General features: G+C 48.7%; 1 protein-coding gene across 3 annotated transcripts in view; it reads right to left on the reverse strand.

Moving 5' to 3' along the window:
* The window catches only part of SLC6A5 (solute carrier family 6 member 5), a 63,541-nt gene that overhangs the window by 35,278 nt on the left and 7,359 nt on the right, over positions 1–20,904 (reverse strand). Inside the window, exons 1-6 of one of the 3 annotated variants that reach the window (XM_040495623.1) lie at positions 19,170–19,453; positions 17,188–17,751; positions 14,408–14,546; positions 11,562–11,693; positions 11,042–11,215; positions 2,290–2,431 (exon numbers count right to left, since the gene is read on the reverse strand). In XM_040495623.1, coding sequence (XP_040351557.1) covers positions 2,290–2,431; positions 11,042–11,215; positions 11,562–11,693; positions 14,408–14,546; positions 17,188–17,751; positions 19,170–19,172 — 1,154 coding nt within the window. In that variant the 5' untranslated portion in view covers positions 19,173–19,453. Of the gene's footprint in view, positions 1–2,289; positions 2,432–11,041; positions 11,216–11,561; positions 11,694–14,407; positions 14,547–17,187; positions 17,752–17,828; positions 18,278–19,169; positions 19,454–20,904 lie in introns of those variants that run through there. The other 2 variants (XM_040495624.1, XM_040495625.1) reach the window with 2 other exon arrangements.

The following is a 20,904-nucleotide window of genomic DNA, read 5'->3' on the forward strand; positions in this document are numbered from 1 at the left end:
TGTGGGAAGCCCATTATGGCCCTGGCAGCCTCTGAGCAAGGCTAAGTCAGCTCTACTGCCATCGGGAGCTGCCCCAGTACAAGTGCAAGTCCAAGGGCATTGGGGGTTCTGGCACAAGCAGTCCCCTCCCCCCTCCTGGTGACACGAGGTAGCTGTACGGACACTGAGTCATGATTCAGACAATCCCTTCAGCTCTGCAACGATCAAGTCCTGCACACTGGATGAAGCTGCTGCGCTTGTAGCTTTCTGTGACCTGAACAAAGGGCCAGCCAGAATCCAGACTCGACGGGACTGCAGAAATGTCGACCCAGAGTGTCCTGACCTGCACAGGGACGTGAAGGTGGTGGCTCCACTCCTGGCCTAGCTGGCAGCGGTGCCCTCTGGCAGCTAGCGGGTATGCACTTGGGAGGCTATTTGGCAGCGCATAGCCCTGCTTTTGGGAACAGAGATGGCCATACTCCATGGTGGCACAGCCCCAGCCTCTTTCGGTCTCAACCCCTGGGGCAACCTGGGCTCAAGAGCTTGGTAAAAGTGGCCAAGTGTGGAACTGGCCTAGGCCCCCCAAACTTAGGGACCATGTCTCCCAAGCAATAAAAAGTCCTCCTCCATGTCCCCACTCCCCAGATGGGTAAACCATCGAGGCAACCGTTCCACAGCATCTTGGCCATGTCAAGTAGCCCATGCTTTAACGAGGGACCTCCCAAATGGCTCCTAATAACAAATCCTCTTGGAAATAAAGACTAGTCCCAGAGAATAAGTAAAGACCACCAAAAACATATTCACAAATCATTGTACCATATGCCTAACCACATGGATTATGTGATCAGACTTCACCTAACCACCAAGTCAAGACCCAGTTTCCCAGTGATCGGGGTGACCCACTCTCTCTGCTCCTACATTATCTTCAAAAGGGATTAGGTTATCATTCAGTCTAACTCTCATTTCTGTTCTGCAGGAAACAACCATGACGCCTCTGAGTGCACACAGGAGAGAGAACCTGGAATTGGAATTAATGGCTATTGGGAGAGGTAGTGGAGACCACTTCTTACTATCTAAGTAAAGGCCACAAACCAGGGGCCTACTGATATGGGGATTTCATTTGGCCCCAGTGTTTTATGTGAATGAATTTGCTAACCTCTAAAATGGGAGAGACACGTAAGAAATTCAGATTTTGTTTCCAACTTGTCTTACAGAATGCAAGCTCTAGCAGCACCGGCCTGCCTTTCCAAATGACACTGTCACCTGGAGCGGAGCAGCCTCCCTCTCACGTGGCAGACGGGCTCTCCAGTTTGCCACTGTCCCCACCATTCTCCATCATCTAGTTTGTATTTTAAAACCTCCCTGCCAAGCCCCCGGGCACATCCGTGTTTACAACCCCGACATAAAGCTTAACTGGAGAACATTCCTTATTTACCCTCCACTGAACCCTGTCTACATTTATCTCCTTTAATAAATGATTCCATAAATTTTATTAAATCCTCCTATGGTGGCTAAGGATTTCCTACTATTCCTTAACCTCAATCCTCAAAGACTGAAAAAAAAAAAAAAGAATGTAAAAAGTACAAAAGTAAGGCAAAACTGTTTTTAAAAAGAGAGAGAGAGTGTTCTTCTTTAAACTAAATTATGACTTGTTTTCTTACTTTTTGCCTCCCTTCCCAAGTTTAGATGGAAGGAAAGAAAAACAAATTAACAAGGGAGGCAAACAATAAGAGAGTCTTAAATACAGAAAACAAACTGAGGGTTGATGGGGTGCAGGGGAGAGGGGAATATGGGTGGTGGGCATTGAGGAGAGCACTTGTTGGGATGAGCACTGGGTGTTGTATGTAAGCGATGAATCACAGGAATCTACCCCCAAAACCACGAGCACACTGTATACACTGTATGTTAGCCAATTTGGCAATAGATTATATTTAAAAATAAATAAAAATAATAAATAATAAAATAATAAAGTAAAATAAACAAAACCTAGTTCAGTGAAGGTCTGCTTCAGTCATGTTGGCTGAAGGTTTTGCAGTGTTCTGTCATCAACACCAGGAGTGACAGCAATACCAGTTCTGTTCCCAAGAGCATGCAATCACGTCCCCTCTCCAAAGCCAAGAAACACAACAATTTGCTCTCAGAAGTCCCACCAGGGAAGAAGACTTCCTCCCAGATCACGCGAGTAGGTACGGAGGGCGCAGACGGAGGCAGCTCATCCCTTGGACCACCCACACCTTGGACCACAACTTGAAAATTCATTAATTCACTGGGTTTCCCTTAGAAAGTTTATTTAAAAAAAAAAAATCTTACTTGAAGTATTCTTCACTTCCACTGACAAACGTCTTATTGGCCTGGCTGGTGAAGTTAACCATTGTCAAGTTGGGATAGGCAGTCATGCAGAAAGTGGAGTTCTTGATCTGTATTTTGGGATGGTCGCTGATGACACAGGAATCTGTTTAGAAGATGGGACAGAAACACAGTGAAATCTGTACAGAAATTACACACATCTCTCTCCTCTCTCTAGCAACTGCAGAATAAGAGCCAAAAGTATTTGCCAAATGCTAGAGACTAACCTGGAAAGTGTTACCTGAACAAAGGTGCATCTGTCAGGTGCAGATGAACCCCAGGATTATGTTTTAGTCATCCCAGAGCCCCCAGGACCCACAGCAGTGCCCTGTGCTAACAAAACTTGTCATTTACAGAGAACCCCCTACGTGGCAGGAGCCATGCTACACATTTTGCATGGTTATCTCATTAATGTTCACAACAGCCTAAGGGTAAGTGCTATTACCTCCATTTTTTCCCAATGTTTATTTTTATTTTCGAGACACACACAGACACACACTCACTCTCTCTCTCTCTCTCACACACACACACACACACACACACACACACACACACACAGCGTGAGTTGGGGAAGGCAGAGAGAGCAGGAGACACAGAATCTGAAGCAAGCTCCAGGCTCTGAGCTATCAGCACAGAGCCTGACGCCGGGCTCAAACTCACAAACCACAGGATCATGACCTGAGCCAAAGTCAGAGGCTTAACCGACTGAGCCACCCAGGCACCCCTATTACCTCCATTTTTAAAGTGAGGAAAAAGGCTCAGAGGAGTTAAGTAACTCTACTCAAATCACACAGCCAATAAGGAAGAGCATCGGGATTCAAACCCAGATCCTAGGACTCCATAAGAAACAAATGGCTTGCAGAAACGAATCTGTAACTGAAATTTGAAAATTCAAATCTGCAATCTGAAATTGAATTAGACATAAGCAAACCTTCTGAAGGACTACCAAAGGAGGCTTACTAATGAGTTCACCTTGAACCCGCCGCCTGGCACATTGGTGACAGACGGTAAGTGCCTTAAGATACATGCTGCATCTGCCTCCCACACACATACATGGGTTTGAGGAGGCAGAGACCATGCCATGTGCTTGTAAGCCTGCAACAAGACCTAACACGGTGCTTCTCAACTGGGGATGAATTTGTCCCCCGCGGGGCACTTGGCAATGTCTGGAGATGTTTTTAGTTGCCATATCTAGGGAATAGGATGCTATAGGCATCTAGCGGGTACAGGCTACTGATACTGCTAAATATCTTACAATGTACAGGCCAGCCACCCACAACAGAGAATTATCCAGTCAAAATGTCCAGGGTTTTGAGGCTGAGAAGGCCTGACCTAGGGTGGGATGGGGAGGGGGGACTCACCACGTGGATCATAGTAGGTCAGGCACTCCGCTGGACACTTTAGCAAGGACTATCCCATGAAATCCTCATCAACCTTGGGAGGTGTATATTAGTATGCTCATTTCAAATAGGAAGAAGCTGAAGTCTTTCTGACTATATTATAATGCCTCTCTAACAGCCTTATAAACACCCATCACTTGGCAGTTTAAATAGAGTCCACCAGGATACTGTTTTATCCCCAAAGATACTATTTTACAAAGGAGTGAAAAGTAACGATAACAATGGCTAACACAGGGCACATACCATGTACCTTTGTAAGTGCTTTATATGCGCGGACTGATTCAAGCCTCACATCACCCTTATGAGGTAGGTATTGTCATTGTCTATGCTGCAGATAAAGAAACGGGCACAGAGAAGAGCAGGTGCTTGCCAAGGTCATACAGCAAAACCAGGAGGCAAACAAGCATTCTTTCTTTGGGGGCCATGCTCTTAACCATTGTACTGTGAAGCAAAGAGCAGGGATCGTAGATTCAAACACCTTCATAAACCAGGCTGGTGACACAAATGATGAAGGCATAAAATAGATGGTGATAAGGAGAGGTGGGGACTCTGGCAAACTAGAGGATACTCCAGACAAACGGGGCCATGCCTTTTCCTTGTGTTCTGGCAAAAGATGCAGAAAATTTGGATATTTACATGAAATCTCTCCACTTTATTTTTTTTTAATTTTTTTAAATTTTTTTTAATGTTTATTTCTGAGACAGAGAGAGACAGAGCATGAGTGGGGGAGGGGCAGAGAGAGAGGGAGACACAGAATCAGAAGCAGGCTCCAGGCTCTGAGCCGTCAGCACAGAGCCTGACACGGGGCTTGAACTCACAAACCATGAGATCATGACCTGAGCTGAAATCGGTCACTCAACCGACCAAGCCACCCAGGCGCCCCATCTCCACTTTATTTTTTTACGTTTATTTATTTATTTTGAGAGAGAGATAGAGAGTGGGCGGGGGGGGGGGGTTGGTGCAGAGTGAGAGAGAGAATCCTAAGCAGGCTCGGCACTGACAGTGCCTGATGTAGGGCCTGAACTCACGAACTGTGAGATCACGACCTGAGTGGAAACCAAGTCAGACGCTCAGCTGACTGAACCACCCAGGTGCCCTGAAATCTCTCCATTTTAAAATGTTGGAAATAAGGTCAAATTATTTTTAGATATCGTGGACCAAACTACAACAAAAAAAAGAGGACAGGGCCACCTGAATCCGGTGCATGGACTCCTAATGCATGCTACCTGTGGAACAGTAAAGTGGATAAGACTATGGGTTCAGAGGCTCCTCTGCCCTGAGAGTTTAGAGGAGTTAGAGGAGTCCCTTTATCTGTCCAAGCCTCTGTTGTCTGATAAATGTTATATCTAGCTTACAAGATTGTTGCAATAACCAAAGTAAGTGATATCAGCAATGAAAAAAAAAATCTCACGATGCCTTGAGCGCTGCTGGACTCAATAAATTTTAGCCATAACTCAGTCATCATTGTCATACATTTTTATGGGGTGGGCATCTCTAGTCCTCAGTGACATCTCCCACAATCTCACTAGCCAGCCATAAATCACCTACCACTTCCCACTCGTTCCTCCAGAATATCTCATTATATCCTATAAAAACTTTTAAATAACAATTATAAGACTCTCTTCCCTCTGATTAGTTATTTTTCTTTAACGTTTATTTATTTGTGTGTGTGTGTGTGTGTGTGTGTGAGAGAGAGAGAGAGAGAGAGAGAGAGAGAGAGAGAGCATGAGCAGAGGAAGGGCAGAGAGAGAGGGAGACACAGAGTCAGAAGCAGGGTCCAGGCTCTAAGCTGCCAGCACAGAGTCCGATGCAGGCCTCGAACTCACGGACTGTGAGATCATGACTTGAGCAGAAGTCAGACACTTAACTGACTGAGCCACCCAGACGCCCCTCTTCCCTCTGATTAGTTCTTTAAACCAGGGTTTTCAACAGCAGTACTACTGACTTTTTGGACCAGATAATTAATTCTCTGTTGCCGGGAGCTCTCCTGTGCATTGCAGGATAAACAGCATCGCTGACCTCTGCCCACTAGATGGCAGGAGCATCTCCGCCCCTCCATCAACACCCCACCACCCTCGTTGTGATAACCCAAAATATCTATAAACATTATCAAATGTCTCCTGAAAAATCTCCCGGAGTTGAGAACCGCTGATTTTAGAGTCCTCAAAATACCTTTTAATTCAATATTATCTTTAGTCTAATCAAATAACAAGAGTTCCGGAGGGATTCTGACCTAATTATCAAATATTTACAAAGGGAGCATTTGTTTCCCCCAGCAGCAATCTGAATGAAGACAACAAAGGACCATCCACAGCCCTTTTCTGTAAGTAAGCGCAGAAGTTATCTCCTGTCCTCCTGCCAAAAATTACGTCCATCCCCTAAGACCGAAGAAACTGCTAAGACGCAGGCAAATGCCAAATCGCTTGCTTCCAGAACTGCCATTGTGAATCATGCGGGCAGCTTCCCTAGAGAGCTTCCCAGGACGACTCTGGATCCCTACTCTCAGCGGCAGTGCAAAGTCACGCTGTTCCTGCGTCACTGAAGAGGGCTCCTTGCAGCCTCCAGCCTCCTGCAATGTCCCTTCCCACCATTGGGCGGCAGAAGCATGCTTCCCAACGCACAACGCCTTCAGGTGGGCCAGTGGAGGAAGGATGGGCCGTGTCATCAGACCTCCGCGGCCCAGCAATCCTGAACAAAGAACAGCGATAATGATCGTGCTAAATTGGAAGCTGTTCGAATGGGATTCTCTTTACTCGGGCAATTATTAATAAATGAAAGCACACGAAAGACCAGGGAGAAAAGGGATCATTTAATTAAAGTTCTAATGAAAATTAAGCCATTCCAGGAATAGAAATGGTATTTTTGTTGTTCCCATTTTAAATGACCCAGTTGGCTCCTAATTTCACAGAACAGTCGCTGGTCTCAGTTGGCAGGGCATGGATTAGCTATTCTCCATTAGACATCTGAAAGGTTGAGTCCTCCTAAGGAAGACAGTCTTAAAACCCACACCTTAGAAACATGCTGCAAGCCCAGCCTCTAACAATGGACAGAGCCAGGGCTGGGGGGCTGGGGTACAGGGCCCTGGCATCCCGGTGGTGAGTCAGGCTCCTGGAGCGATATGACCCTAGCAATGCTGAGCCGGCCATGGGATAAACACTTCCTCGCTATGACTGAAAGTCATAACTGTGAGCTATCCAATTCCTCCTCTGAGACCAGTGGCCCGCTATCACATGGTAGGGCAGCTATAGGACAGAGGCTGAGCCTGGAGGTTATTTGTGGAACACTGCGCTAGGGGAAGGGATTTTCCCATTTTCTAAACATTTCTCAGAATGGCCATTTGGGAAAGGGTCTGGGATATCCACCATCTGAACTCATGACTTGTGAGTTCAAGAGAACTCAAGAGCAGCAAGTTCAAGAGCAGCCTGACTGCTGCAAGTCAGTCCACCACCGCCCTTTCTAAGTCACCCCAGGACCCCAAAGGACGGATACTTCCACAAGGGAGAGCCTGGCCTCAGTAATGGAACACAGTCATGTGCAGACAGCACAGCGAACAGATGGAGGGACTGCACAGAGAAAGAGTGAAGATTGGAAACTTGCTTTAAAAAAGTGGGGGATTGGGGCGCCTGGGTGGTTCAGTCGGTTAAGCGTCTGACTTCAGCTCAGGTCATGATCTCGCGATCCGTGAGTTCGAGCCCCGCGTTGGACTCTGTGCTGACACCTCAGAGCCTGGAGCTTGTTTCAGATTCTGTGTCTCCCTCTCTCTCTGACCCTCCCCCGTTCATGCTCTGTCTCTCTCTGTCTCAAAAATAAATAAACGTTAAAAAATTTAAAAAAAAAAAAAGTGGGGGATTGGGGCGCCTGGGTGGCTCAGTCAGTTAAGTGTCCGACTTCAGATCAGGTCATGATTTAGTGGTCCATGATTTCAAGCCCCACGTCAGGCTCTGCACTGACAACTCAGAGCCTGGAGCCTGCTTCAGATTCTGTGTCTCCCTCTGTCTCTGTTCCTCCACCACTTGTGCTCTGTTTCTATCTCTCAAAAATAAACATTAAAAAAAAATTGTTTTCAATGGGAGTGGAATTTAAAGCACTTGCTAAGAATAAGATAAAAATCTGTCCAGCCTGTTCATATGCTCCCAGGGAATAATCAGAGTGAAAAATGTCCATTGTCTCTCTCTGCTCAGAGCTTGCATAGTTTTTATGGTTTGTACCAGTCAACTAGGAGCTTAGCTGTAAAATGCCATTACTCTGCCTTTAATGTTATCATCCGCCAGACTAGAAACTTTACAAATCCAGGAACACCCTCTCCCACATTCCTGGTCTAGACAACATGCTCAGCTTGCTTCAAAAAAAAAAAAAATACACACAAACGAATATAAGTGTGTATATATACACAGAGACACACACTCTGGCTATAAAATAAATGTGTCCATGATAGAAAAGGTAGAAAAGAAAATATGGTCCCAAATCTGTCAGTAAACATTTTGTGTATTTGGGGGAGGATTTCCCCGTGTTTTATGAATATTCATGTTTAATGACTACAGAATACTTCATTCTATGGATGCACTACAGTTTATTTGAACTATGGGATTATTCAAGAATTATTTGCATTTTGGTCACACATTTAAGTGTTTCTAGTGTTTTCCAAGACTGTAAATGTGGCTACAATGAATAATCATGTATAAGTCTTATCTGGGTCTTTGATTTCCCCCCTTAAGATTGATCCCCAGAAGTGGATCTACTAAGTCAAACGACTGTTCGGACAAGCTTTCTTTTTAGCCCAGGGAATCTCAGTCCCTAACAGACAGTTAGGGAACACATGGACTGATGTCACTCTGCCAGGACTGATGGGGCAGAACCTGATGGACCAAGGAGCCTTCGGGAATCCTGGATGAGCAGGCAATCAGGAGTCATGACATCTAAATCTCGGTGCTGGTTCTACCTTTCGATTTACAGCCTGACCCTTCCACTCTCTTCAAGTTCACTTTCTCAACTGCAAAATGGTTATCATGTCACCTGCCCCTTGGAACTCTTAGGGCTCTTATTAGGAATAGCAGGGACATCTTTTATGAAGCTGCTTTGTAGACTGGGGAGCATTTGGCATGATGCTTTAGAACCGTGGCCTTGGGAGGCAGGCAAACTTAGGTTCAAATCCCAGGTCTACCATAGAGTTAGCTCTATGACCTTGAGCTCGAGCTTTTTCATCTGTAAAGTGGGAATAATAATAGAAGCCATGTGTTGACTTGTTGTGTGTTGGTAATACAAGTAAAAGGGTTCTCATAGTGCTTGGCATGTCGAAAGTGGTGCTAGCTGTTATTTAAGTGTGAAGGTGCCACACAAATATTAGTGGATATGTTTGTTGAAGAGAATGTTGTTTCTGAACTACTGCCCCTCCCGGAGGACAGCTGTGGGACACTGATCACCATGACATCTATGGTTCCTGATGGAAGTCCCCAGGCAAACTTCCCATGGAGCCTGATTCAAGCCAGCAGTCCTCCTCCAGCAGGTTCTCCCTTGAAAAGTGACCTCCCTCCCGGGCACAATCTGGGAAGGACAGGCAAGTCTGGGGAATGACCTTGAGGTATTTCTGCATTCTAGACTCTACATCCTAGAAAATGTTCCAGGAGGGCACTCCAGCAGCTAATTGTTAGTTGTGAATCCATGAACAGCTTTTGAGTGGAATTCTCCCAGAGAACAGCTTTGTAGAGGTGACCACTGGGATGGCAGAAATGCAGGCAAGGAGAGGGGGCATTCCATTCCAAAAATGGTTAAGGGCATCTAAATTAATAAGAGGTATGATCAAACTCCAACCTAGTGGTTCTTTGGTTCCTGGGGCACTTTAAAACTACGGATCCTTGACTCTATCCCTAAATTGTCTGATTTAATTAGTCTTATGTGGACCCTAAGGGATGTCTTGATTTGTCAGTTTCCCAGGTGATTTGATGTATAGCAGCTTGGGCTGACAACTGCTGCCCTAACCCAAGAATCCACCAACACTGAGACTGTGAGAACACTGAGGCAAAGAGAGTCTAACGGACGCTTCTCGTCGAGCCACCCACCTGGGAACCTCCACACACCCCATCCCCCATTCCTGAATACTTCCAGGTGCACAGGGTTTGACTTTCATGGGCACATGTCTTTAGTTGTAGCTCTTCTTCAGTCTTAGTCAAAGCCACTCTAGGTAGAGGTTGGTCATGGCATGTATGTATACGCACAATGTGTGTAAAAATACTCCAGTGTGAATTACTGCCTTTAGGTATGTGCATGTCTCCAAGGATATGGCAGGGAAGAATTCATCTTTCTCTCATAGCACACTCAAAGGGTTAAATAATGCCCTCATTCTGCAATGTGCTGGCTGTAAGGGCAAAGGAGCTGATTTGGGGGCCTACACTAAGAGCCAATCATGTAGAGATCACAGATTCTGACCTCAGCACAGATTGAGCTTAAGGGGAATAACAGATCTGCTGGAAAAAGAAGAAACTACTTGCTTATTGGTGCCCACTGAAATGACAGAGAGGTTTCAAAGGTGACAAAGGTGACCGAGGCACCTTCTATTTGTAGAAGGCTATACTTTTCCAGCTGCTCCCATATCCTTTGTTTCTGGCTTCCTTACAGCAATCCCGTGAGGTAGATAGGATAAAGAACACTATTATTCCTACTTTACAAGTGACAAAAATGCAGATCCAGAGAGAAAGGTTACCTGCCCAAGACCCATGTACCGTCAAGGGCAAAGATGTCATTTAGGCAAGACAGCCTTGCTGACAAGTCTGCCCTGCTCCTCCTCACTTCCACCCACCTGCCTTTGACCCAGCAAGCTGACAGCTCCCCACAAGCCCTCATGTCCTAGGGGATTTCAGGTTTGAACCGTCAGGAACTCTCCCTGACTCCCCAGGCAGACTTCCCTATTTCTAGGTACTACATTATGCACGTTTCTAATCTCTATCAGAGGTCTGCCAGTCAAGTATCTGTTCTCCTAGTTACCTCATGCACTGAGCAGTATTTTGTGAAGTGTGATCCAGGATCACAGGCATCACTCTCCTACACTCTAGGACCCCATTGCTTTCAAATTGTACAGTACATATGAGTCACCTGAAGACCTTGCTAAAATGCGAATTTCCCAAACCCATCCAAATCTAATATATCAGACTACCCAGTGGGCCTCTAAGTCTGCATTTTTAACAAACACTCCAGTTAGTCATGGGCAAACAAAAATGTCATCACCCCTCCTCTGAGCCATGAGCTCCTTAAATGTTAGAATTAAGTATATTTGGTTGTCTTCATCTCTGCCCACCACTTAACATAGGGATATCCAAACTTACCTAATAAAAGTTTGGTTTTATCTTTGCATTCTGGCGTGTTCCAAGGGTTGTTGCAGGAGCCCCAGGGCAGCACAGACACAAAGGAGGCAAACAGGTAGAAAAGTGTGTAGCAAATAATCACATTGTAGTATATGGCTATTAAGACGGAGATGATCAGCATTGCGATGCCACAGCCTGTGGAAGCAAGATTTCCAGGGACTCATTCCAGTCCAAGTCCTAGGGAATTCTTACAGTTGGGCACAGGGAGGGGACCTAGGTCTTGGCTCTCTTTCACAGATGGATACACAAATAGTGGAGTGGATTCTGTGTCCATCAGGGAGACTGAGGCATTCTGCGAGGAACGGACCAATGCCAGAGGCAATCTTGGGCCATTCTTCAGAGGGTCCCAGAGGTAGAATGGATCAAATAAAGGAAAATGTGAGTTATCCTGTTCACAAAAGCAGGTCTCCCTCCTGGGGGCTGCATGATGCCAGAGAGAGCAGAAGAGGGCTGAGGAGGCTGGGAGGCAGGGCGGACTCACCTTGTAGGGCCGGGATGGCCTTCCACACAGACACTGGCCCCTGGCTGGCAAACTGGCCCAGTGACACTTCTAGGAAGAAGATGGGTAATCCAGCCAGAGCCAGCATCATCAGGTAGGGGATGAGGAAAGCACCTTGGAAAGACAGAGTGAGAAGTGAGAAGCCCTCGGAGGCCAAGGCCACCTTGGCCCACATTCACCCTCTGAGGTGGGAGCTGGCTCCCCCTCATTTTCCAAGAAACTTTTGACATTCCAGCTCAACCACAGTGACCCCGGGACATTTAACAGCCTTCCTGTACCAAGTTCAGTCCAGAGTACCCAACAAACACACTACTTTTCCCAATTCCCTCCTGGATGGGTTGCTAGGGGTTGTGTCATGGTGGGGTTTTATTCTTTTCTCTTCTTTTCCTTTTCTTATTACAGCATTTCAACGTCCTCCAAATTAAGCTCTTCCAGCATTCAATAAATCCACACCTGTGACTCACTACTAGAGTCATATTTGGTGAAATCGTCTCAGCATCTCCACCCTCCAAGGACCCGATATCTACTAAGGTAGACTCCAGGAGCCCTCCTGTGCAATACCCTGAGTCACCGGCACACCTCCTGCCACTCAGTGCTGGGTCTGCTCTGCCATTCAAGTGGCTAGAAAATCCCTCTCTCCACCACCCCAGCCACCACACACTTCTCAACTTTCTTCTCCACATGAAAATCCCTTCCATCCTTCAAGGTCAACTCAAATGCTTCCTCCTTCAAGAAGCCTCCCTTCTCTGTCCTCCCACAATACTTCCCTAGGCACTGAGCACCTCCCAATATTTACATAGTGTCTTACCTAGACTGGAGCCCCCAGAGGTTGTCAGCCCTTCATCTCTTTATTCCCTGGAATGCCCGCCCCCCCGCCCCCGCTCCCTGCAAACAGGACAATAGTAGTAGGGAGGCTGCCTCAACTGATGGGGGTTCTCTGGGGTTCATTTCCTTCAAGAATTAAGATTGTTTGGGAGGGCCTTAGGGAACAGCCATGATCTTTGAAATGACTTGGACCAGTAAGCACTGTTGCATGGGTCAGAGCCAATTCAGGCACTAGGGATGCCAGAACCCAGAACGCTGTGCTCCAGGAAAGGAAAGCTGATTTTTCTCTGGTCTACTCTTTTTGGTCACCCTTCTTCCAACTTCCTGTCTGGGCTGAAAGGCCTTTCCTGCCTGGGCCCCTCCAGGTGAGGAAAGCCCAGCAGGGGCCTCAAGCTCTTGGGGAGTCAAACGGGGGCGGGGGGGGGGGGGTCCTCCTCTAGCCTCTCCAGATGGGGTTTTGGAGAAGGGTGGATTATGCAATCCTTCCCCCGCTCCCGCTCCCGAGAAGGAGGAGGCCAGCTCTCCACCCAGTGCTGTGGGCTGCGGAGCTGGGAGCCGCAGTGTAGAAAAGTCTGCCTCCCCCTCCCCGTGCATGGCTACGTGAGGAGCTCCTGGAACCAGGAGCAGGAACCTGGCCACTGGGCCAGACGCAGACCCACACTTCGCGGATCCCCAGGGGAGCAAAACATGGGTACTTCTGGCATGCCAAACTGCCCCGGCTGAAAGGCCCTCCCTAGCTCCTCCCCCACCTCCCACCACTACCTGTCACTGGAAGCCTTATTATAGCATCTCTGGCCCACTTCTTGCACCCTGGACTGGGATTCTTACAGAAAACCAAGCGGAAACCCAGCTAGGGTTCCTATTTTTGTGTGGCCAGCACATGTTCTTCTGTTTCCAGGGCACCTCCGTTTGCAAATGATCGGCCATCCTCATAAGTACTTGTCAATGTGTCCTAATTTGGAATTGGAGGGGAGAAGGCATATTTTTCCGTTTTAATCATCTGGTGGTGCAGCACCGGTCTGCTGTCTGGAGCCCACCCAAGAGAAAACAAAAAACAAAAAAACCCTAACTTGGTGGGGAGGGGGTCTCTTTGGTCCTAGGAGGAGGTCCTAGTTGCAAATTCCTATTCCTAGAGGGGGACTTGTCAGTTTAGGCAATGTGGGGGCGAGGCCCTGGCCAAGGTGCCTCAAGGTGGAGAGCGCCAGCAAAGAGGACCTCGAATGGGAGGGCTCTCTCCTCCTCAGTGTGTACATAAGAGGTACACTGGATCCAAGGGGCCTGGCAGCTGGTATGTACCTAACTGGCATCCTCACCATTTCAGAAATGGTTTTCCTTCAAAAGCAGCTTCTTCCACCCAGTGAAGACAAACAAAACGAAAACCATTTTCTGCCAAACAACTTGGCTAAAGTCAAAATATGTCCTGCTTGTGCCCAAGGGGATGTATGTGTGTGGGTACTTCTGAGAGGTTCTGGAGAGTACAGACCCCGGCCCCTCTGCACTCCCCCCTCCTGGGTCACCAGCACCCTGCATTCTGCACAACTCAAACACCCATTTGCAAGGTCTCCTATGTAGGCTCGGATTTCCAGGTTATAATCCTAAACCGTCCTTAATTTGGTGTCCAGGACCACACAGCTACTGCCATTTAAGTGCACAGAGTGCACTGCTACAAGAATATTTCTTGGCTAAATCAGAGTTTGAATTCTGAATGCGGCCATGCCCGCTTGGCTCGGGACCCAGTCCCCCAAGCTGGACCAGTGGGGATCATGGAGGCCCCCCTCTCTCCTGAGCTCCATCTTCAGACAAAAGCCTCCTGGATCTAGTGCCAAACCCTTACGGTGGCTCCTGCCCTCTGGCTTAGCACCGATGCCTACGGGGGATGGAGCCGGAGCGAGGAGGCTGCTCCCAGCCTCCACTCCCTGCCCTTTCCGAGGCTCCTGGTGCCTCCCCAACCCGCAAGTGCCCGCCCCGCCCCTCCGCAGGCGGAAAGACCGGAAAAGCCATACCTCCCCCGTTCTGGAAGGCCAGGTAGGGAAACCTCCAGACATTGCCCAGCCCCACTGCGTACCCCACCATGGACAGGATGAAGTCCAGTTTGCTGGACCAGTTCCCTCGGGCCTTATTCTCATCCCCTTGCTCGTCCTCCTGGGGGCGGAAAAGCACATTGTCGGATAACAGCCCGGGGCCACCGGCAAGCAGGCCCCATTCCGCCCACCCCCCCTGCTGAGGGTCTTTCCCAGCAAGCAGGCCCCCATTTTCCAACTGAGGATGCATTGGCAAGCAGGACCCCAATTTTGAAGAGAGAGGATGCATCTACAAGCAGAGCCTTTACCCCTCACCCCTGCACTGAAAGTCTTTCAGCAAGCAGGCCCCCAATTCTGATATGAAGATTCATCTTCAACACACCCTTAGACCCCTCCTTCCCAAATCCTGCAGTCAGGGCACACCAGCAAGCAGCTTTCCCCAAACCTTGAACCTGTTGGTTGATTGCAAGCAAGTCCCTCCATCCCCAACCCCTGACCAAGAGTTCAGTTGGCAAGCAGTTCCCCAATATCATGCCTAGAATCCCCAGCAAGCAGATCCCTAACCAACCCCTCTCTCCCCAAAACCCTCAACACACTCCTTCCTCAGCCCTTTCTCCCTCTGGAGTCTGCTAGGTCAGAAATAGAGCTGCAATGCCTGAAGCCAGCCAGAGCCCCTGCCTCATGTTGTCTGCCAAAGCCTATAGGCAGAACCTACCTGATTTGCTAGTGTAAGGTGGGGGGGGGGGCACCTTTCAACACCAGGGCAAGGGAAATGGGCTGGAGAGAGGCGTGGGTGTGAAACAAGAGGCAGAACAGAGAAGGTAGATATGGCAAGAGACGAGACATCTAAAGCATTGAGTTCTGGTCTAAAGTTTACCACTAACCATCTGGATAATCCCAGGCAAGCCACATGCTCTCTGAGCCTCTGTGCTCCCATCTATAAAATGAGGGGCCGAGAAGAACTATCCCTTGAGGCACTTTCCAGTTCCAACCATCTATGGACCTTTGAGGCTTGCCTCTCCAAGTTCACACTAAGATGCTCTCTTAGGGGCGGTATCTCCTTCTGGAATGCCTCACTACTAAGCAGAAAAGGAAGAAGATGAAACCACCTCAACAAATTCTAAATGTTCAGGACGCCTGGGCACCACACCAAGGTTCCAAGGACCCAAGCCACTGCCCGGCCTCTACTTCCTCCGTCACACTCCATTTGCTCTTCTAGTACTCTGGTATGTCTCACACTGTTCCACAGGCTGTGGAGAGTAAAGGAGCTGTCAGGAGAAGAGGAAGTCTCTGGAAGGGAGGAGGGCTGAGGTAGGTGTCAGGAAGGCAAGAACAGAAAAATGGGCAGAGCTGAGAATAGGCAAATGCAGGGCTTAATCTACTCTGAACATCTTCAGCATCCCCTCCACAGTCCTTTGCCAGGCACACCACCTCCAGCCCCACCCACCCTCCAATTCTTCTCAGGCTAAAAGGGTGGGAGTTTCAGCCGTTTTTGCGCTTTTGCCGCAGTGCGGAGGTTAAGCAAGGTATTTGAAACAATCTTCTGCCTCCATCTGGGGTCACACTGTTGGGCACATGCTGTCAGAGGCAGTTAATATATACAGACAAACGCTCCAGAAGTGGACACCAAAAACAGGGGCAAGTGGGAAGGTCTAAGTGTATGTTCATTTCTAGTTATTATTCCAACAGCTGGGTTCTTGAGGTGTGGGCCTGTGGATGTGTGTGTGTGTGTGTGTGTGTGTGTGTGTGTGTGTGTGTGTAAATACTAGAGTGTCACCAAACAGAAGGGCTGTATAAACTGGAAATCTCACATAGGCAGATGTTTAGATTCAGCTGCTCAACACATGCCTAGCCCCCCAGACAGGGGAAGGAGAGGAGACAGCAGAAAGGCCGGGGATGGAAAAGGAAGAGCTCAAGTAGGTGAGACAGGACAGAGAAAGGAAGAGATCAGAGGAAGCAGAGAGACTGGAGGGAAATGGAAGACAAGAGCCTGTATGGGAGAGGGTAATAATAAGCAGTAGTAGTTGCCTTATCCTGAACCCAGGATTGGGATTTGCTCTGTGAGTTTTTCATGCCTCTCACTGAGTGTAAAGGATCAAATGTAGAGGCAGGTCCAGGCATGGAGCTAAAGAGATAGATTCTCTTTAAGAAAACAACAACAACAACAACAACAACAACAACAACATATACAAAGTTATGATGAAAAACTAGGTACTGGGTTTTGGAAGAGCCCTGAAGCTTAAGCTTCAGTAGTAGCTTCATGTACACCCACCTCTCCTCAAGGAGTTCTCATGTGATAATTTCACTCTAAGCGAAAGGTACTACTGCACTTAAACTGTTATTCCCTACAGGGGGAGGGGAAGAGGGTTCCTCTGTATTTCTTAATTTTTCTAATTAAGGAAAAATATTTTAAAGAAAAGACTCACTCATGGACAAAAGGGGGAGTCTTGTTTTCATAATCTATCTGTCTCAACCGCTTCATGAGCCTGCATGAATTTGCGCGACTACTGAGGTTGGGAAGAGACAGGTCGTGGCGGCTCCTGAGATCGTGATTCCTCTGGCAGGGTCACAACAGCCCTTGAGCTCTGAACTGGGGACCCCAGCGCAGCGCGAGCTTCCAAAGCCCCAAAGCTGCCTCCCGCGTCCATTACCTGGCACTGCCAACCGGTCTCCCCATCAGCACACGTGCACCCACCACGGCCCGGCTCGCCTCGCATACCTAGGGGGCGGAAGGCGGTGCGGACCGAGCACGACCTGCTTACCTGGGCTGCAGCGGTGGCCACGCTGCCCGGGAGCACGGACGTGATTCCATCCGTGCCCAGCACCACGGTGCTCTGGCTCATATTCACCCAGCCCACGGCCGGGGTATTGTTCCGCTCCAGGGTGCCCTTGCCCACACTCACGTTAGCATCCCCCTCGGGGCCGCGCAGGGCCGGAATCTTACAATGCAGAGCGTTGCCGGGCCCGGCGGCCCCAGAAGGAGCTGCGGCCTGCGCGCCGCGCGCCTCGCTCAAGTCCCTCGGAGCTGCCGAGGCCGCAGGCGCCCGCGGGCTACTGAGTTTGCAAGCCCCCACTCCCTGCCGCTCCGCCTCACAGGCTCGCGCGTCAGGGGACTGGAAAGTTTGGGCGCCGGTGGAAGCGGACCTGGGCACACGCGGCGTCGGCGCCACGGCGGCGGCGGCGGCTGCGGCGGCGGCGGCGGCGGGGGGAAGCTCCTGCTCCGGGCTCGTCCTGGGCGCGCACGGGCCAGCATGGTGGCCCAGCGCCATCGCCGCCCCCAGGCTGTTGGCTGGTTGTTTATTCATTTCCTTGGGAGCACCGCAATCCTGCAAATACAACGTGAAGTTCGTGCACACACAAACATACACACACGCACAGAAAGTCACGGTAGCTCTAAAAATACCTGTATCTACATGTAAAGACGTTCACCACTCAGGTCCAGACACCACTCGGGTCCGTTCACCACTCAGGTCCCAATATCTCGGGAATAAACTGGCATCTGGATTTTTTTTTTCCTTCTCCAAGAAAAACTGTATTTCTCAATTTGCCTGTCTTGTCAATAGCCAGATGGCATAAAGCAGTTAATATTCTCCTCCCTGATGGTGGGAGAACTAAGAAAATAGGCAGAAATGTGTTTTTGTAGGGGGTAGCAAAGGAGGGTAGAAATAACCCTACAGCCATGAGCTCCCCGCCCTCTTTGGATTTCACATCACGGCTGTAGGGTGCCCACCTCCCCATCACCATAGTAGAAAGATTCTTTAATTTTCCGCCCCATTTCCTTTGTCATTCAATAATGCACATTGCCTTTTTTTTTTTTTTTTTAAATAAGCTATAGGCAAGCTGCGGCCACAAAGCTGATGCCCTGGCACCTATGAGTGTTTCAGGCCAAATGGGTTGAACGAAATCCAGCATTTCCAACCCCATCTTCGCCCTCCAGGTAGCAAAGGCAGAAATAATGATCCCGAGCAAAACAAGAACAACCACCACCACAAAATAACCATAACAAACCAGATGTACAACACAAGACAGTAACCAGGTTTGTTATCTTACACAACCTACATTCACTCCCAGATTTCCAGACATGTAAAAGAACATGCAAAGTTTTTTGGTTCTCTTTCCCCCTCCAGTAACTAGTTACAAGAGTGTCCAATGCCCTTCATGCTTGGGGACCAAAACTCAGGACTAATTTTCATTTGCTTTTTCTCAACTGAGTTTCACATTAAAAGATCTGCAAGTGATGGTTCTTCCATCTGCTTTCTCCACTCGTGTACTCTTTCAGGGCTTCCTGAATATTAGCACCAATATTTACTATTACACTGTAAGAATGACCATATTACCTTCACCTCAACCTCGTGCATCTCGTCTAACCGTCTTTCATAAATGCACAGGTCGGAACTCATTAATTTGCACCAAATCTAAACACCTTGTCTCCAGCAAGCATTGTTATCTCAAAGCCTCTAGGACTCAGCGACTAGCCTCAGTACCGACACCTGGCTTTTCAGCACCGAGGACAGTGCCTGGGATCACAGTTAGAAGATCGGGATCTCCGTTCTACAGAGCTTCAGAAACCTCTTTCCGACCTCAGGTGATGCTCACAAGAACAAATACCTACGGCTGTGAAGATTGCCCTCCCTTCCTCTTCCAAAATGCATAGAACACTTCAAAAAGAAGTACTCTAAACGAATCTGCCCTTCCTCCACCCGCAGCTCCCTTTCCTCTAAAAAGAACAAAAGCAAACACTCACCATGTCTGACACGGGCAACAGATTGAACGGGCAGAGAGTGAAACCAGCTATTGAGAAGACTGGGTTTGACTCCAACAAGAGAGGCGCTTTCTATATCTCCTTGGGAAAGGCCAGGTTTGCGTCAGTGCAAAGCAAGGTGCCCTTCGTTTGACATTTTCTTGATAATACAAGTTTGATAAATCATTACCCCCTTGGATTCGAGTTTTAAAGGGACAACAGCAGAGAGTACGCTGGCCAGTTGTCCCTCGGGCAGGAGGGGGCTGCGTATTCGGCGTGACTCATATGGGTCTGATTACTAAACCGAAGCCGGCGGGAGGGGATGACAGAAGTTTGCCTCCTCCTAATTAAGGGAAACATGGGAGGGACACGTCCCACTGCACCCAAGGCGAGGCGCAGCCGCCAACAGAGCGGATTGGGCTACGAGGTGGGCGAGGGGGAAGGAATTAAATTACTGTCATATTTCTGTCTTTCTCTTCCTCTGGTTCCCTTGGCTGTCTCTTTGAATCTGCAGGCAGTGGGTTCCGCAATATTACCCTGAGATCGAGGGTCTGCATGTAACGGCACAGCTCTGCAATGGCCAGTGCTCACGGGTCCTGCATTTGTAACATTTATAATGGTGTACCTGCCTGAGTGTATGTGGGCTTCAGATCCTCACAGCTCTACTCGCAGACAACCACTGTTAGAGGGCTGTTAGACAGCCCTTCCAGAAAACTAGGAGTTTCGCTTATACATTGAGGTCTAGTATTTGCATTCCTATTGTATCTCTATTAACACAAAAGAAATTCTGAGTAAAATTATGACTGTTCTCATTGTATTTTTTAGACACCTCTGAAAATACTTTCGACAAAGAGGATATTATTTCCAACAGTGATCTCGTTCTTAGGTCACTTTCAAAGTCAAACGGAAACCCATTCTTTTTTCATAGCCCTCTCAATAAAAACCCACCACAGCCAGGCCAGATGTGGAAGCGCAAGGTCTGAGAGATCCTCCAGATAGCCATCTTCAAGAGCCAGGCGGCAGGATGGCCAACCGGGAAGCCACAGGAGGACGTTCTAGTGTACTGCGGCGCAAGTGAGGGGTGGCTCTAAAGATAAAAAGATGGATTTTCTTGGTATAAAGCAATGGCTACAATCAGAAGAAAGGGAAAACACCTTTGCAAAGAAGGGTTGGTTTGGAGACTCCAAGGGGATTGGTAACAAAACACCTCCCCTGTCTCCTTTCTGGCCAGCTTCATTCCGGGAACGCCTCGCCCCGGAGGTGGGGAGCCAAGGAGGGCACTTTGTCCCTTCCCTGACGCTCGCAGCCCGGCCCACAGCCTCGGGGTCGGCTCCGTTGCACTTGGCTGGGCCGTCCCCACGCGGCAGGAGGACAAAGCCGCGGAGGCCGCAGGCGGAGGCTGCGGCGGCAGATTGCGGTGAGCGCCCGGGGCACTGCGAGGGGCCCCCTCCCGCCTCCTTCCGAACTGCTCGAGAGAGCTCGGGTGCCGCCGCTCACCGGCTCGCCAGTCTGCCCCTTCCGAGGGCAGCCACCTGGGGACCCGCGATCTGCACTAGGATGGAACGATGCGTAGGTTTTCTTGATAAAGCCTTCCTGGCGAGCCGCCTTGCGGGGTTCAGGCCGCTTTTTATTGTAGTTTCGAGTTAACATTTATTAAGCTCTCAATATTGAACCATTGTGCAAGAGCTTTCCATGAATTATCCCATTTAGCTTTGGTAACAACCGTTGAGAAATTCCT

The sequence above is a fragment of the Herpailurus yagouaroundi genome, unplaced genomic scaffold (genome assembly GCF_014898765.1).
Source record: "Herpailurus yagouaroundi ecotype Mexico unplaced genomic scaffold, PumYag 187, whole genome shotgun sequence".
Lineage (NCBI taxonomy): Eukaryota > Metazoa > Chordata > Mammalia > Carnivora > Felidae > Herpailurus > Herpailurus yagouaroundi.